The 14,670-nt window shown below is 40.3% G+C and overlaps 3 protein-coding genes across 3 annotated transcripts in view; all 3 read right to left on the bottom strand.

The window, feature by feature from the left end:
• il13ra2 (interleukin 13 receptor, alpha 2) overlaps positions 1 to 14,670 on the bottom strand; it is a 310,420-nt gene that overhangs the window by 165,697 nt on the left and 130,053 nt on the right. The gene's annotated exons all lie outside the window — the stretch shown is intronic.
• chrdl2 (chordin-like 2) lies at positions 1,051 to 7,424 on the bottom strand. Its single transcript, XM_070843791.1, has 11 exons — positions 7,358 to 7,424; positions 6,789 to 6,901; positions 6,561 to 6,654; positions 6,326 to 6,471; positions 4,807 to 4,900; positions 4,469 to 4,530; positions 3,698 to 3,876; positions 3,397 to 3,605; positions 3,121 to 3,294; positions 2,237 to 2,329; positions 1,051 to 2,135 (listed from the first exon to the last, which is right to left on the bottom strand). Exons 1-11 carry the CDS (start codon positions 7,422 to 7,424, stop codon positions 2,002 to 2,004), a joined length of 1,365 nt encoding a protein of 454 aa, XP_070699892.1. The 3' UTR covers positions 1,051 to 2,001.
• On the bottom strand, positions 7,917 to 12,723 carry spag7 (sperm associated antigen 7). The gene is made up of 7 exons (XM_070843602.1): positions 12,603 to 12,723; positions 11,274 to 11,341; positions 10,985 to 11,073; positions 10,791 to 10,875; positions 10,617 to 10,706; positions 9,204 to 9,360; positions 7,917 to 9,072 (listed from the first exon to the last, which is right to left on the bottom strand). The coding sequence occupies exons 1-7, from the start codon at positions 12,685 to 12,687 to the stop codon at positions 8,957 to 8,959; spliced, it is 690 nt and encodes a 229-aa protein (XP_070699703.1). The 5' UTR covers positions 12,688 to 12,723; the 3' UTR covers positions 7,917 to 8,956.

The following is a 14,670-nucleotide window of genomic DNA, read 5'->3' as shown; positions in this document are numbered from 1 at the left end:
GAAAGGTCCAATGGGACATTTTTTTTTTTTGAGGTTTATTTATTGGGGTTTTCGAATAATGGGCAGCGCCCCCTTGGGGTGCTGAGGTAACTGCGGAGACAGGTTTTAATTCTTTGTGGCTTCAACATGATGTGCGATCCCTGCCACATGCAAATAGAATCCTTTGTTAAAATAACAATATCAAATGCTCTTTAACATTAGCTTAAGCATATATATATATATATATATACCTATAAATATTCATACACCAAATAGGTTTAGACAGATTTTTTGGACTGATTCATCCAGCCAGCGACATATTGTGCCAGTTAACTGATTTTGCAGGAAGCTCTGCTCTGGATATTGCTTTGTGGGTCACAATAGGATGAGAGCACTCTTGTGCCAGTGCACAACGAACTGGAGACATTTTTTTTTTGCAATTCAGGCTGTTGGATCAAGTGTATTCAGCTCTGATTCTCCATCCTGGATAACTAGAACTAATAAGAGGAGAAATTCAACATAGAAGAGTAAGAATGAGGCAGTACATATCAGGAAGATCTCACACATTATACTTCTCATTTTGAGGAAGAAGTGGAATAATCACAACTTTGGTCTCCCTGTGGTACAATAATTAATACGTGATTTTCAGGAAAATGCTGGTCTTGTGAAACTAGTGTTTGTGTGAATTTGGGGAGCTGAAGGGAGGCTGAACTTCTGCTTTTGATTTCCATGCCTCTGATAACATTTCATCTCCAGCGGGAAAACAGTTTATCCAGCCTTCCGGAGTTCTATTTAATGGAGGCCTTCAGGCGACTACGGTGTTATGACTGCTCTGCTGTGGCCGGCATGCAGACCATAAATGAATCAGCAAATTGTTTTCAAACAACGACGTTAAAAACAACTACGAGCCACATCTTAAGCCCGTCTCAAGTACGTAGTCACACTGTCTTACTGTATATGAGCCCATGCAAATGATTCCAGTACATGTGGGCTATACACCATTTAAACATCCAAGTTATACTAAAAACAAATCAGACAAAAATGTTTACTGGTGTAAAACATGGAGAAAACTTTATGGGTTAAGATTGTGAGCAGAGATACAGAGTGATTCCAGCTACAACAAATGTGACCACCCTAAAATACAATTATTTCTGGCATGTGAAGCTGAAAAATGTCAATAGGCTATGATAACAGACAAAGTCCTGTGGCTGCATAAAAACAGCTACAGTAAGTCTATATTTTGACATGGTAATGAACTGGGAAGGCTGTTTTCACACTAATAAATCAACAGCTGGGACACAGCGGTATATTCACTGGCAGATTAAATGCCAGTGCAATGGCTCTTGCTACTACATAGAAAAAAAACATTCACAGTCAAATGTATATACACAGAAATCATACAAGAACCAATACGTTTTAAATAAGGTGGCAAAACCTCTATTTGTATTTACAATAAATATGTTGATGATCATATAACATCCTTAAAAAACCTTTTACATTCTGAACAGAACATGGCCCAACATATTCTACAATACAGACTATTTTCATGTGGTTAAAGCAAAGCGTTTGTTTGAGAAATACGGATCCCAAAATGTCCGCAATCATCAATAGATACACGCATTAACGTTGAGTCAAACCCAAAATTCCCCACTGTGAGCTCTGATCTCTGTAATCCGCATTCACATTTACCTTTTGTTGCATTTTGTTTAGAGCTTGGACCTTAATCCACCCAGACGCAGAACCATCTGCCAGTTTATGACCCCGACAGTTATCACACACTTCTACAGTCCATGTTTTGTTACCTAATAATTCACAAATAAAAAAAATGTGAAGGTTAAAACATGATGGACAACAATATATCGACTGATACATGATATTATAAACTAGAAATTCCATTTGTATTATAGGAGTGACTCAGAACAGTAAGTGCAACATGTATGAATAAAGTATGAACTGTATGTTAACCATGTGGTTATTAGGAATAGCAATTAAAAAAAAAGAGTGTTGAGGGAAGAAAAACTACTAGGGTGAACACAGGTCTTCTATCTGCTTGGGATTTAGGAAAGTCACCATCTCCCGAATGCCGTCATCACAAATTGTGGTCTGGGAAGCTTTGCTCAGATCTTCTCCCTCCTCTTTAAACTTTCTCCACGTCTCTGAAAAAATGAACATGCATTAATATAAATCTGCCCCCAACACCAAAATCATCGTGATAGGTAGGAGGATTTCACAAAAAGGTGTCATGTAACAAACAAACCTTCATCAAGTGTTGTGAGTAATGTGTAATTCTCTGGATGATCCATGATATCCTTTCTTTGAACGTCACCAATATCCATTAATTGTAAAACACCTGCATAAATAAATAACTCTGGTGAGAATCATATATTGGTGCATCAATACTGTATATTCGTCCTAAAGAAATAGTCCAACATTTTTGGTTTGGTTTTGTTGCTGACATGCAACATTTGACAATGTTTGCATGTGTTTCGTTCGTGTACAGTGGACCCTCATCTCATGTGAGCTGCCAGAGAGTTTCCACTATTTTTTCTTTGAGAGTTTGGACATACATTTCAGAATAGTAATGGCAACACTGATCTTCTAGCACATTATAGTAAACTAAATTCCTCTCCAAAACATCAATATCCATTGATCCAAGTTGTCCATTTACATTGATAAATTCAAATTCCTTCACATTTGTTTTCGTGATGTAGTGGTTTGTCACGAGTGTTGAAATTAATTTCCGTTTCCTGCTGCTTGTACGGTTTTCCTTACATCGTGGTCACCACTGAAACGACTCTCACGTCTATATGATAAATATGAAGCCAGCAGCTGGTTAGCTTAGCTTAGCATAGAGACTAGAAACAGGGGGAAACAGCTAGCCTGGATCTGTCCAAAGCTAACAACATCCTTTGACCAGCACCTCTAAAGGTCACAAATTAGCAGGTTGTAAATCCTGTTTATGTCTTGGCTAGCTGTTGCATCCTGTTTCCGGTTGCTGTAGCTTCATATGCAACAGATAGATACAGTATGTGGTATGAATCTTCTCATCTAACTCTCTGCCAGAAAGGAAAATGTTTCTGCATACTTCCCCCAAATGTGGAACTGTCCCTTTAATGCAGTGCCTCTCAATAGTTACATTACCTTCTACAGTGTTCCAGACTTGCACTTCAACCTCAGCAGTACTTTGTCTTTCGACAGCAATGATCCTAACTGCGTTGGGTGAGTCAACTTTCAGAGATGACTCCACTTTATACACCAAGAGGTTATTTTTAAATCCGAGATAACACTGAGTCTGGTTACTTTCAGCTTTGCTCTCTAGAGAGAAAAAACAGAGAGTGGTTGTGCGGATGCGTTTACAGCCAGTCATCATTATGTCACTATAAACAGTTCGTTATGTTTTGAACCATGCGCGACTACCTGGACAAGTCTTGCAGCACTTTCCCACTGATTTCATAGGATGTTGGCACGGGTACTGGGTGGGGCACGTGATGCGTTTGCAGTCCTGGATGCCGTCAGTACAAGTGCACAGGATGCACTCCAGGACCTTCCCCAAAACTGGGTGCCACATGTCTCCATGAGAGTACGTCTTGCCATTGTATAAACACGCTGAGAGAAATGGGAAACATCTGAGAGTCGTGCTACATATGGAAATCATTGTAAAGTTGTGAGAAGCGCGTCCATAAAATCAAATAACTACACAAGATCGTTTTGTTTTGACAGCGTCTCACCTCTTTGGTGTTTCCTCTGCAACAAAATCTTCACAGTGGTCTCTGAAGCCCCTTTGAGGTTGAGTTTACTGAGGCTCAGGCCTCTAGGAGAAGTCCTGACCCTGGGTGTAGTGGCACGGTCAGACCGCCCCCTGCTCTGCTCTCCAGAACACTGGTCGACTGAATGCCTCTTTTATAAACACAGATATAATAAAAAACGATTATTTATACAGGTATTGCCTTCACTCGCTCTCCCCCTGAGTGGAGAGCTCAAGGAGAATCTTATTTAGTCATACATCATAAAACTTTATGGCCTGGCTCCACATCTCTGGATCAGTGCACTCATTATAGACTTGTTTAAGCAACTCAAATAGAACAACACTGCAATTCAGTCTTATCATTGGGCCAAGTGGCTAATGGATCTTGAGGGAAAACTTTAATGATCACAGCAAAATGGATTTTTCGTGTGCGCCAAGTTGAGCAAACTGTCCTTGTGATCCTCACGGAAAATAACAGAGTTGCTTGTCCCCTTGCACAGGGAGGTCAAAGGTCAGAGTCAGCTACAGAGCAGCTCCCCTGACACTTGTAGTGAGCTCAGTGTCAAGTTAAGGGACGCTTCATCGGAGCAGACACTTCCCTATGAGACTTAAACCCTTAAAAGTCCTGTAATTAAACTGCAGCTGCCAATGTGATAACACTGTTTCCTGCTATCTTGCACTACATTAAATACATCCAGTTTCATTTGTCTAAGATATGTTTATGATAAATCAGCAAGAACATACAACGCCTCTGTTCAGTTGCTGGTTTCCATCCTCAGTAGATGAGGACCCACTGGTGCCATGATCTGATGAAAGAGAAAAAAGAGAAAAAAGACCAAAATCAAGTGTGAGGACAATGTAATGAACAATGTAATGGCAGCCATTTACATTTGGTCTGGGCTGCTATTCAAAATAATCACATATCCTCTTGTAGTGCAATTGTATCATGACAGAATGATAATATTGTGATTTTGTTTGTGTTAAGGAACAAAATGAACTTATCATTAATCACCCATGAACTCAGGCCTAATCTGCATGTTAAATTTCTTGAATATATATATAGCTCGACGGACTTTGTCTACCTTTACACACCAAACAGCAGGTATCTGGAACTGAGATGGGCGAGGGACAAGTGATTGGTTGGCATGTTTTCAGAGCGCAGAAGATGTTTCCATTCTGAGAAAAGAAAGGGAGGCAGCATTTCATATTTTTTACATCTCCAAGTTTTCTGCAGGCCTCTCTTTAGCTGCTGACGTATTTATATGTACTCACATTTATCACTCAGAATAATCCAAACAGTATGACTACAGAGTCTTCTGAGAGCTATTGTTCTTGAAAAATACCCCCCGAAGCCATCATGAGACACACATCTATTTAGCTTTTATCTAAAACAAATTACGTTTTGCCACACACACACACACACACACACACACATGGACCACTGGAGTCCGAGCTGCTATGCAAAGTACTGTCCTGCTCATCATAAGCAATTAAGGCTTCAACGTCTTGCTCAAGAACAGTTACAACAGCAATCATACAAATAATGGGCAACCTATTCTGGTACCTGAGCAGCCTCAGGACATCTCAAGGCACTCACTGAAAAATTTAAGATTTGCAGAAGTCAATTTGAACTGCAAAGAATGATATTTACAATCCCAATGTCCTGTGTGATATGAAGGAAACATACAATGTGTCATAATTAAAGCACAGCTGTGAGCAAGTTACATTGAAATCAAGTGAGAATGGGTAAGAGATGTATGGATGAAATAAATTAAACATGATTTGATCCGAAATACATACTAGGAATCATGTTAATGAGTACATTGTTAAATGTTGTCTCCTTGGAAACCGAGAAACATCAGTTAACGAGCACCTCTTAACAACTCGTAAAATTCTTCCATCGTGTCCAATGAGGTTTTGGCCTCACTTACTCTTTCCTCTCTATTATCTGTCTTTTGTTTCCTAGATTAAAAGCCTCATCCATCCGAGCGAGATGCAAGATGCTTACACCAGCTGCAGCATTTACAACTGAATGGAATTCAATGGGGCATTTCCTCTTTCACTGCACAGCTTCGGCAGCTATTAGCTAGCGGGCCTCTTCACGCATAGGCAACATCTCACTTACCTCAAAAAACACAAAACATGTACACAGGGAATTTATAGCACACAAGACTTTTAGTAATTAAAAGCAAAAGTAGTGCTAAAAAGTTGTGCTAAAATATGTTGTTTAAAGAGGGAAAGGACAGTTCCAAATCAAAGGAGGATTGACTGAGAAGGAATTCATAAATATTGAGTGGGAACACATTTTATTGCAAACTTTTCAATATTTTCTAAGATTATGAGACATGAAAATGGCAGTTTTTCTTTGCATTTCATGTTTTTTTCATTGTCTATAATCCACATGATAACTTTCTCTTAAATGGCAGCATATAAACAAATTGCACCAATAGAATTTCACTACATGCAGGATGAGAACTTGAGCTCACCTGAAATATTATAGATCTTAAATGCCTTAGTGTGCATTTGGAATATGATATTCTTTCACCAGATTAGTTGAAAACCAGTCTGAAAACAGAGGTAGTAAACTGGATGTTAACTTACAGAGCAGGAGCACATAACACACTGATTGCTTTGCTTGGATGGGAAGAGGTCGTGCTTGGTGAAGGTCTCCCCCGGCTGATAAATACTTCCGTTATACCTGCAGGATTTCACTGAAGCTCTCAGCCCTGCGGGGATCCTGGGCTCATCTGAGGAGGGCACATCACACAGCACAAAGGTCACACCGAGCATCGCTTCTCTCAGGGCTGACAAGGTGTTCATGGGAGGTCAGGTGTACCTGTGCATCTTGGACAGCACTGCTGAGGCTCAGCTACGGGGTTTTCACACGGCAGAGCAGGACACTTGATTGTGTTACATTTCACATGTCCTGTCTAGGAGAGAGCAGTGGAAGAGTTTATAACCACGGGGCTGCCTTTAAACCGGCATGACAGCAGGTTCCTCAAGACAAGTCCAGCGGTTTTGGTGTAATGCTCCTTTAGATGTTTGAGTGGATGTGACAAATCACCTCTGTGCAGACGCAGCGCATGCAGAACATGAATCCGAAGGGCTCCAGGTAGGGATGCCAGCTGTCTCCCGGGCTGTAGGTCTTGTCTTTGAACGTGCAGACCAGCCCGGACCCTGGGTGTCACACAGGAGGAGGATGAGCCTCGGTGTTGAGGCACGCATATGGCGCAGATGAGCGAAATGAGGCAAAAACAAAAAGCATTTACGTGCCAACTAATACATGAAACTTTCTGTCAAAGCGACAATCAGCTCCGAGCAATGCAAACCAGAGGAAAAGATGGGAATCCTCAAATGCCACTGATCCCACTTTAAGTCCATAATAAGCATGAAGACAAACAGAAGTCAGGGTTAAACTTTGGCTGTGACACAGTGGAGTGAACAAGCTTTACCACAAAACACCAAAGTTACGTTTGGTGCAATAGATGATGTCGGCCTAGAAATGTCAGCCCGTTTTTGTCCAAGTCCGATAAAACTTACTTTATTTGAGTCACACTGTCATGCTTTTCCTTATTTCAAGCCCCCAGACGTTTGATCAGCACAGACTTAAGCATCAGCAGGGTCGGCTCTTACCTTTCCGGGGTTTTAGATCCGCATCTGCAAACCAAATGATGAAACAGAACAAAAACATGGACTTCATTTTTCACATGTGCGTGTCTGAGTCTGCAACGCGCTTCAAACGTGTGTTTCTGCGAGGCAGAAACTGCAGGACAGTGAGAAACATGAATTTAAAAAAAAAAAAATCTAAGTTTTTTTTTTTTGTTGTAAATCTATGGCGCCTCCTTCAGGACACAAGAGGTAGGACCAGCTCAGAAACAGGGATGGCAGAAGAGGGTTTGACCCTTAAATAGATGAGCACATAAAGCCGGAGGAACTGTTAAGATCCTTCAATCAAGTATAAGTAGATAAATAGTAGAGTATCAGTCCTGCTTTCTTAGCTGGTTGAGGTGAGGCTCATTTAAACTATGCTGCAGTCTGTATATTTCATAAGCGTGTTATTAAACCTAACAGATATATGTAGTGAAGTAAAATTTAAATATTTCCCTCTGAAATGTCGTGAAGTAGCAGTAGAATTAATCTTACAATGAAAGTACTCAAGTAAAGTGAAATACAAAGACTAGGATGCGCAGAATGAGGGTGACTTGGAGACAGTTTTCCATTTAATAACACACATGGGGATAAAACAGTGCAACCATGTTAAAATAGACATCAAGATGCCAGGAAAGCTACTTGGACACACGACAAGCAAAAGAGATGAGACCGACATCTCTATTGGGGTATTTCCACTCCCTACTATGATGCCTATTGCAAGCCACCGCATGGCTTAATAATAAAACATTTAGTATGGCGTAACAGTTTAAATCACAGTCAGTGCAGATGGATAGAAACAAGGAGAAGTCTCAGATTTAATCACAGATTGCTAAAATCCACAAAACAGCATTTTTCTAAAATGAGATTCCTCTCGCAACGGACTGCATGCTTTCAACTTTACACAGTTCTGAAACAGAAAAAAAAAAAAAAAAAAAAAAATCTACAAATTAAACCAAAAGCTGGTCAATAGACGACATTCCTGTTTCCCTTTTAAAAACAGCACTGGAGATTTGGAACACTGTCAGTAGGACTCTTCAGCCATGCTTTGAACAAAACTCTGCTTTGAACAAGTCATCCAGCCTGGCTTAAGCTCATTATTGTTAATATTTCAAATGGTAAAAAGAGCTGTAAATGCGCATCTGCATCAAAATTGACATCCATTGCCAAAAAATTTAAAAATCATGTAAGAGGATTTTGAGTGTTCTTAAGTCGCTGTACACCCACTAGACACATTTTCTTTACACGAAACAAATTTCTCATAGTGTATAGGGTCCAATTATGTGTGTGAGAAGCTTGATACCAGACAGAATGTCACAAGCAAATGTTAAACACTATAATGATCCACCTCCCGGATCAGACGCGCCTGAGTACCTCCACCGAATACGATTTCATGATTTCAACAGTCAGAGAGTGGCATACATACTAGAGTTTAGACTGCCATAAGTTATACCTTTAAATGTTTGAAGTACAGGATATTGCATGATAGGATGAATTTGACTGTGCGCACACACACACACGCGCACACACGCACACACACACACACACACACAACAGTCGACAGAACGCAAAAATGGTGGCGACTCAAGAGCTGCTGCTGTGTGCCCCCGTGTCGTCCTCTTGTTTTTGCCGCTTCTTCGCTCTGATTTCGTTCATGGCTTCCTCTATGGAGCGAGTGTCCCTCTTGTTGGCCACCGGCACTGTGAGACAGAAACACAGACGTAATGAGTAAATAGAGATGGGGGGGAGGGAGAACTGGGCCTGTGGCGTGACTTATGTGCTCACACAGTGCTTATATGAGACAGATCAGGGCAACATCATTCATGCTCACCACAGCCATAAGCCCTGTTGGCCTCTAGTGTATGTGCTGCATCTTTTGCCGCTGAGGTGCCGATCAGGTGGCTGTACTTGTCTCTGTAGTTGGAGTTGGGACATGCCTCTGGCTTCTTTGTCTGACTGGAGGCAGTTTCCTCCAAAGCAGCCTGTTCCTGCAGTGAAGAGGAAGGAAAGAGTCAGAGACTGTGACGACAATTCAAGGGCAATGTGAAATGCATTCTAGGAGGTACATGGAAATAAAAAAAAAGTCAAATTTCTGTTTAGATATACCAGCTTCCCATCAACCTGCCTCACCAGCTTCTACTTCAGTGAATGAGCAGAGATTATGCATATAAACCACATGAAAGAAGCAGCACAATAATGATTTCTATGGACACTATCCCACGCACACACACACACAACATGTCATGTGATTAGACTTCTTTGTGTTTTATTGAGGTTACAGTCTATGACGAAATTGTTTTTTATTTCATGATCATTTTTCTCCCTGAATGAGTGTTGTGTTACTCTCCACCTTGAGATAGTAAATAGTTTAATATGTCTGAATGTAAGAAATGTATCAACAAACGATACTTAAAAGGAGAATAAACATCTCATGACATTAATTTGTCTACATTCAGCTACCTATTGGTTGTAATGAGATAAATGGACCACAACAAACAAAATAGACCCAGAAATGCGAGTTACCCTGTTACTTTTGATCAGATTGTTATACAGCGCTGTCACCTAGACACACCTCAGTATTAGACTTTTTACCATGTACAACAGGACATTTACGGAAAGAGCGAGATGGAGCAGAGAGAGCAGCTGTGAGTAAAGAAGTGTTTTCTTTTGTATCTCAGGCTCTCATGCTGTTAAGGCCTTAATGAAGTAAATCCACAGATACATTTTTGCTACTTCTATTATTAAAGAGCAGATTTCTGCTGCCTCTTTTATAAAGCCTGAAATGCACAAACACTGATTGACAGGGCGATGAGTTGGGACCCCTGTTTAACTCCCATTTGTTCACACTCTGTACATTAAGTGTTTTGCTGGATAGTCATTTATCCATCCATGCATAAGGCATGAATTAAAATCAAAAATATAGAGAGAATGATCTGACTATACTATGGTCACTATTTAAGGGTCATTTTATACTCTTTTGCCCCTGGTCACACTGCAAGAGGAAAAGACTTTTTAGAGACTAATCAGATATACGAAGATTGAGCTTCTTTTACCTCTTTGTGCAAAAAAGATGTGGAGAAAATAAATCTATTACAGTGATCTCAGAACCTGCATTTCTGTCTCTCTGTCTGAATGTTTCACTTAGTGCTGCAGCTGCAACCTTTACGCTAATACGACGACAGTCAATTCAGACTCGTGCGTGCCTGACAGGGCTTCCAGTGAAATAAAAACCATGCAACCTTACTTTTAATCTGCGCCGCTGCTCTGCCAGCTTGGGATCCCACTCCTCTCCTTTACGATAGGCTTCCAGCTCCTCATCTGACGGAGCAAACTCCTGCCACAAGACGGAGTGGAAACTGGTCACATTTCTCTTCATTATTTTATAGCCAACACTGGACTCAAAACAAAATATTCACACCTTCTTGAAAAGCATGACATAGCGGCTCTCCTCGTCTTCCCCAAAAGAAAAGGAAGTCAGACCAGCCACTTCTGCAACGTCATGCCTAAGAGAAGGAAGACATGAAATGTAAATCGCCGTGAGTATATGACAAAATATTTCTTGCTTAAAGAGGTTCATCATTATTTTAAATGTATTTAAGTATTTTTACGTACAATATACTTCTTTCAATCTTCCCCATTGGATTGTATTTCCGTTTCTGCTGCGAACTGTCTTGGATAAAGTCGGACACCTCTTTCTCCATCTAATCAAGAGATGCAAGGAGAAACATACAATTAGATTTACACATTTCCGACATTGTTAACAAAACCTATACATTATAAACTTCGTAAAAATAGAATTGATGGCACAACAGTTGTACTGGAGTGCATTAAATTGTGCAGGTGTACCTAAGAAAGTGGCTACATATTCAATGTGTATTAAAAGTGACACTTAAACCATCACCTTTTTCCTGAAGGCTGCTTTCTTTCTTTTCTCCTCTTCCTCCATCTTCTTGAGTCTCGCTGCTTGCTCTTAAAAAGGACAGGAGTTAAAAGTTTTCATGCGGTTTGTTTACCTCCAATAATATTTCGAAGTTTCCGTTGTAAACACAGATCCTTTAGTGTTAAGAGCTTCAACGGGCCTGCTTGTATTTTTAAAGACTGAAGTCACAAAAAGACTAATTAAGACACAGACTTCCTATGATCCTAAAAACCACATTTCCAGCTCATTCTGATGTACAGAGTGACTCAAATCCTATTATTTGTTGCACGTGTCTACAGGAAAACAGCCTCTGATGTTTTATTGGTAGGAACACTCATACCAGTTAATGAGAAGGATTTGGCCACTACTTAATCACCGCCGTCTTGTGGCTATGTCATCAAAACAAATAAAAGGTGGATGAACTTGATTAACTCAGCACTGCATTTACAGGATTCACAATTATGAGCTTGGCTCTGACGAAGCTTTCATGTTAGATCTACTGACGGGAAATATAACACATTTCTCATGTTTTATTGGAGCCACAGGGCAGCTATGCAATTACTGCAGTTTTCATCAGATATGAGGGGAGCAAAACAAAAAAGTAGCTGATGTTAGTGTGTCTGAAAAACTCTTTCAGTAACTTATAAATGCAACAGGGTTTACCATCCATTTATTGTATATATACAAATGGACAAAGCTATGACTTATAGGACATTTTTATTGACTTAAGATAAGATAAGATATTCCTTTATTTATCCCACAATGGGGAAATTTCAAGTCAGCAGCAGTTCACACATACTTACTTACTTACTTATATCTTCTATAATCTCACTAAAATATCCACGGCCTGAGCTAATGCCAAAGATCAAGGCTTTTGAAAGGACTGGTTTCATTGGGAGGAAGGAAAGGTGAATAAAACTGGGAGGAACGAGAGGAAATAACAGAGCACTTGGTGTTTGATTAGTGCTTTTAGCGGGTTGGTGTGGCAGTGACAATTTAATCCATTCATACAAACACACTACAAGTATTCACCAAGTATTTGACCAGCAGATATCGCCATTTTGTCAAATGCTTCTTTAACAAAGGACCATTTTGAACTCCGTGGTGCCTCAGAGGGCTCCGTCTCCTCCATCACTGGTCCAGGCTCTGACCTCCGGTCCGCCTAACCCGGGCCAACGGCGATTAACTTACTTGAGAGCTTAACCGGCCAATGGCAGCACCGGAAAAGCCCTGTTCAACCCTTATCGTGACCATTTCAAATACTTCAAACTAACACAAAATGAGTCTTGATGTAGACATTACACTGTGTACCTCGGGCCTTTCGTCGGCTTTCCTGGTCGCCGACAGTTGGAGGTTTCTCCATGGAGTTTAGGATCGAGCCAAGGAGGTCCGCCATCTTGGAATGAAAAGGGCAGACGGTCCAGACTGTTGTTGTTGCCTGCAGCGGAGCGGACTGCGCATGCGCAGCAGGCCTGAAGTTTTTTCTTCGCTGTGTTGAAAAACCAGCGTGTAAAACATCTATCGCCACCTTCAGGACATAGAAGTTAGAAATATATGGTATGGTTATTTGAAAGACATCACACAATGTAACCGTGTAGAAAGTTTTTTATTTTAAAAGCTTTGTCTGCAATCTGTAAATCCAACATCCTTTTGTTATCCAAATACTGTCAATGCAGTGATGATTAACATTTTAAAAACTGTATTGTTTTTTTAATCCGATTAGATGGTTGAGAGAGATGTTAGCCTGAGGGGCTTTAAATAAAAACTGTACATCACTCTTTGACAAAAAAAAAAAATAATTACGTTTTTTTTTTTTTTAGAAAAGAGTGTGTGTGATTTGTCAGCTTGAATTTTCTCTTCTCCAGAAAAAGTGCTTTAATTTTGGCATTAGCATTGGCTTTATTCTGATGCTACTAGGCTTTTTTTTCAGATCAAGGGATGCAAAAAGATAGGGTTGAAAAAAAATCTTTAGAGTGATTAATCAGAGACTAGATCAGAATAAGTTCCCCTAAGATGATTTATCTGTGTGTGTTTGCGTAAGGGAGGATGAGCAAGCAAAGAAACATCTTAACATAAGCACTAGGGGGCATGCTATACAAGTACATGTCTACGTGCCCATGCCATGTGTTGTTATTGTTTTGTTAACAATCCCCCCCTATGTCACAGGAGCAGGGTGTTTTGTGCAGTTTGATTGTAGTTTCACAGCATCAGCAATAACACATGAACTACTGCCATATTCAGATGTGGGCAGCGCAGTGGCCGAGCTAAGGGCAGCCCTGAAAACACAGCAGGACAGACAGAACTGTACTGCTTACTGTGTCTAAAACAAGCACATTAGTTAGTACTTCACGTGTAATTATACATTTTGAAGAGCTTTTGATTTTGAAGGAGTCCCCTATGTTTACTCTCCTGTCCAGACATAAGGGTGCTTGTAAGTACAATACCAAAGAACTGTGCCTTTTTCATTCAGATTTCTGTGTTGGTGAACAGTGCAGATAATTTAGGGTCCCTAAACACTTAGCAGGTTTAATATTAAAGTATTATTCTGCATATCGAGCACAGAAAATAACAGTATGGTTCTTTGTGAAATGCCTCAAAGCAATCTCAAATCCTCAAGAAGCTCCAGCTGGTGACTAAGCTGAGTAAGCTGATAGTCCTGACCCTCAGACTGCCATCATTCAGCATTACTTTGTTATTGTGATTTGGACAGAGCACGACGGACTCCTCCCCCAGTGGTTGAAATGCTGTATAAATGCAGCATCAGCCTGTCCACAACAGTGTCTGAAAGCTTATTGGTACCCAAACATGAAGGGACTGAGCTTGGTTCTCCTTGTGCTTCTCCTGATGCTCACAGTCGGGGAGGGTAAGCAATGAATACACCCATTTTGTTACTGTGTGAGATCAAATCAAGCAAATCATAATATAGCAATTGCTCAGACTACACTGTGCTCATACCGGGCCTGTTTGTGTGGCTCTGAGGAGATGTGAAACAATCACAACTTGACGGTTTTCTTAACTAAAAAGTAATCCAAATTTTGTAGACTTCTTTTTTAGATTCAAAAATTAATTGTGATTGCAGTTTATGAAAGTGTCAACAAGTCAATATTGATCAGGAATGTGGAAACATATATGTGATTTATTTATAATTATCTACAGGCAATGATCCAGAAATGCAGTACTGGACATGTGGGTATAGAGGACTCTGCAGGCGGTTCTGCTATGCTCAGGAGTACATTGTTGGTCATCACGGTTGCCCTCGAAGATACAGGTAGGCGTGCAATGATCCTAAAGCAGAACTGTACATAACTGTAATATTTGTTTTGGAGCAGAGCATGTATTTTAATGAAAGTGAAAAGAAATAATTGCTAACTGCACGATT

The sequence above is a fragment of the Pempheris klunzingeri genome, chromosome 14, assembly GCF_042242105.1.
Source record: "Pempheris klunzingeri isolate RE-2024b chromosome 14, fPemKlu1.hap1, whole genome shotgun sequence".
NCBI classification, from domain to species: domain Eukaryota; kingdom Metazoa; phylum Chordata; class Actinopteri; order Acropomatiformes; family Pempheridae; genus Pempheris; species Pempheris klunzingeri.
This window is presented reverse-complemented; position numbering and strand designations above follow the sequence as displayed.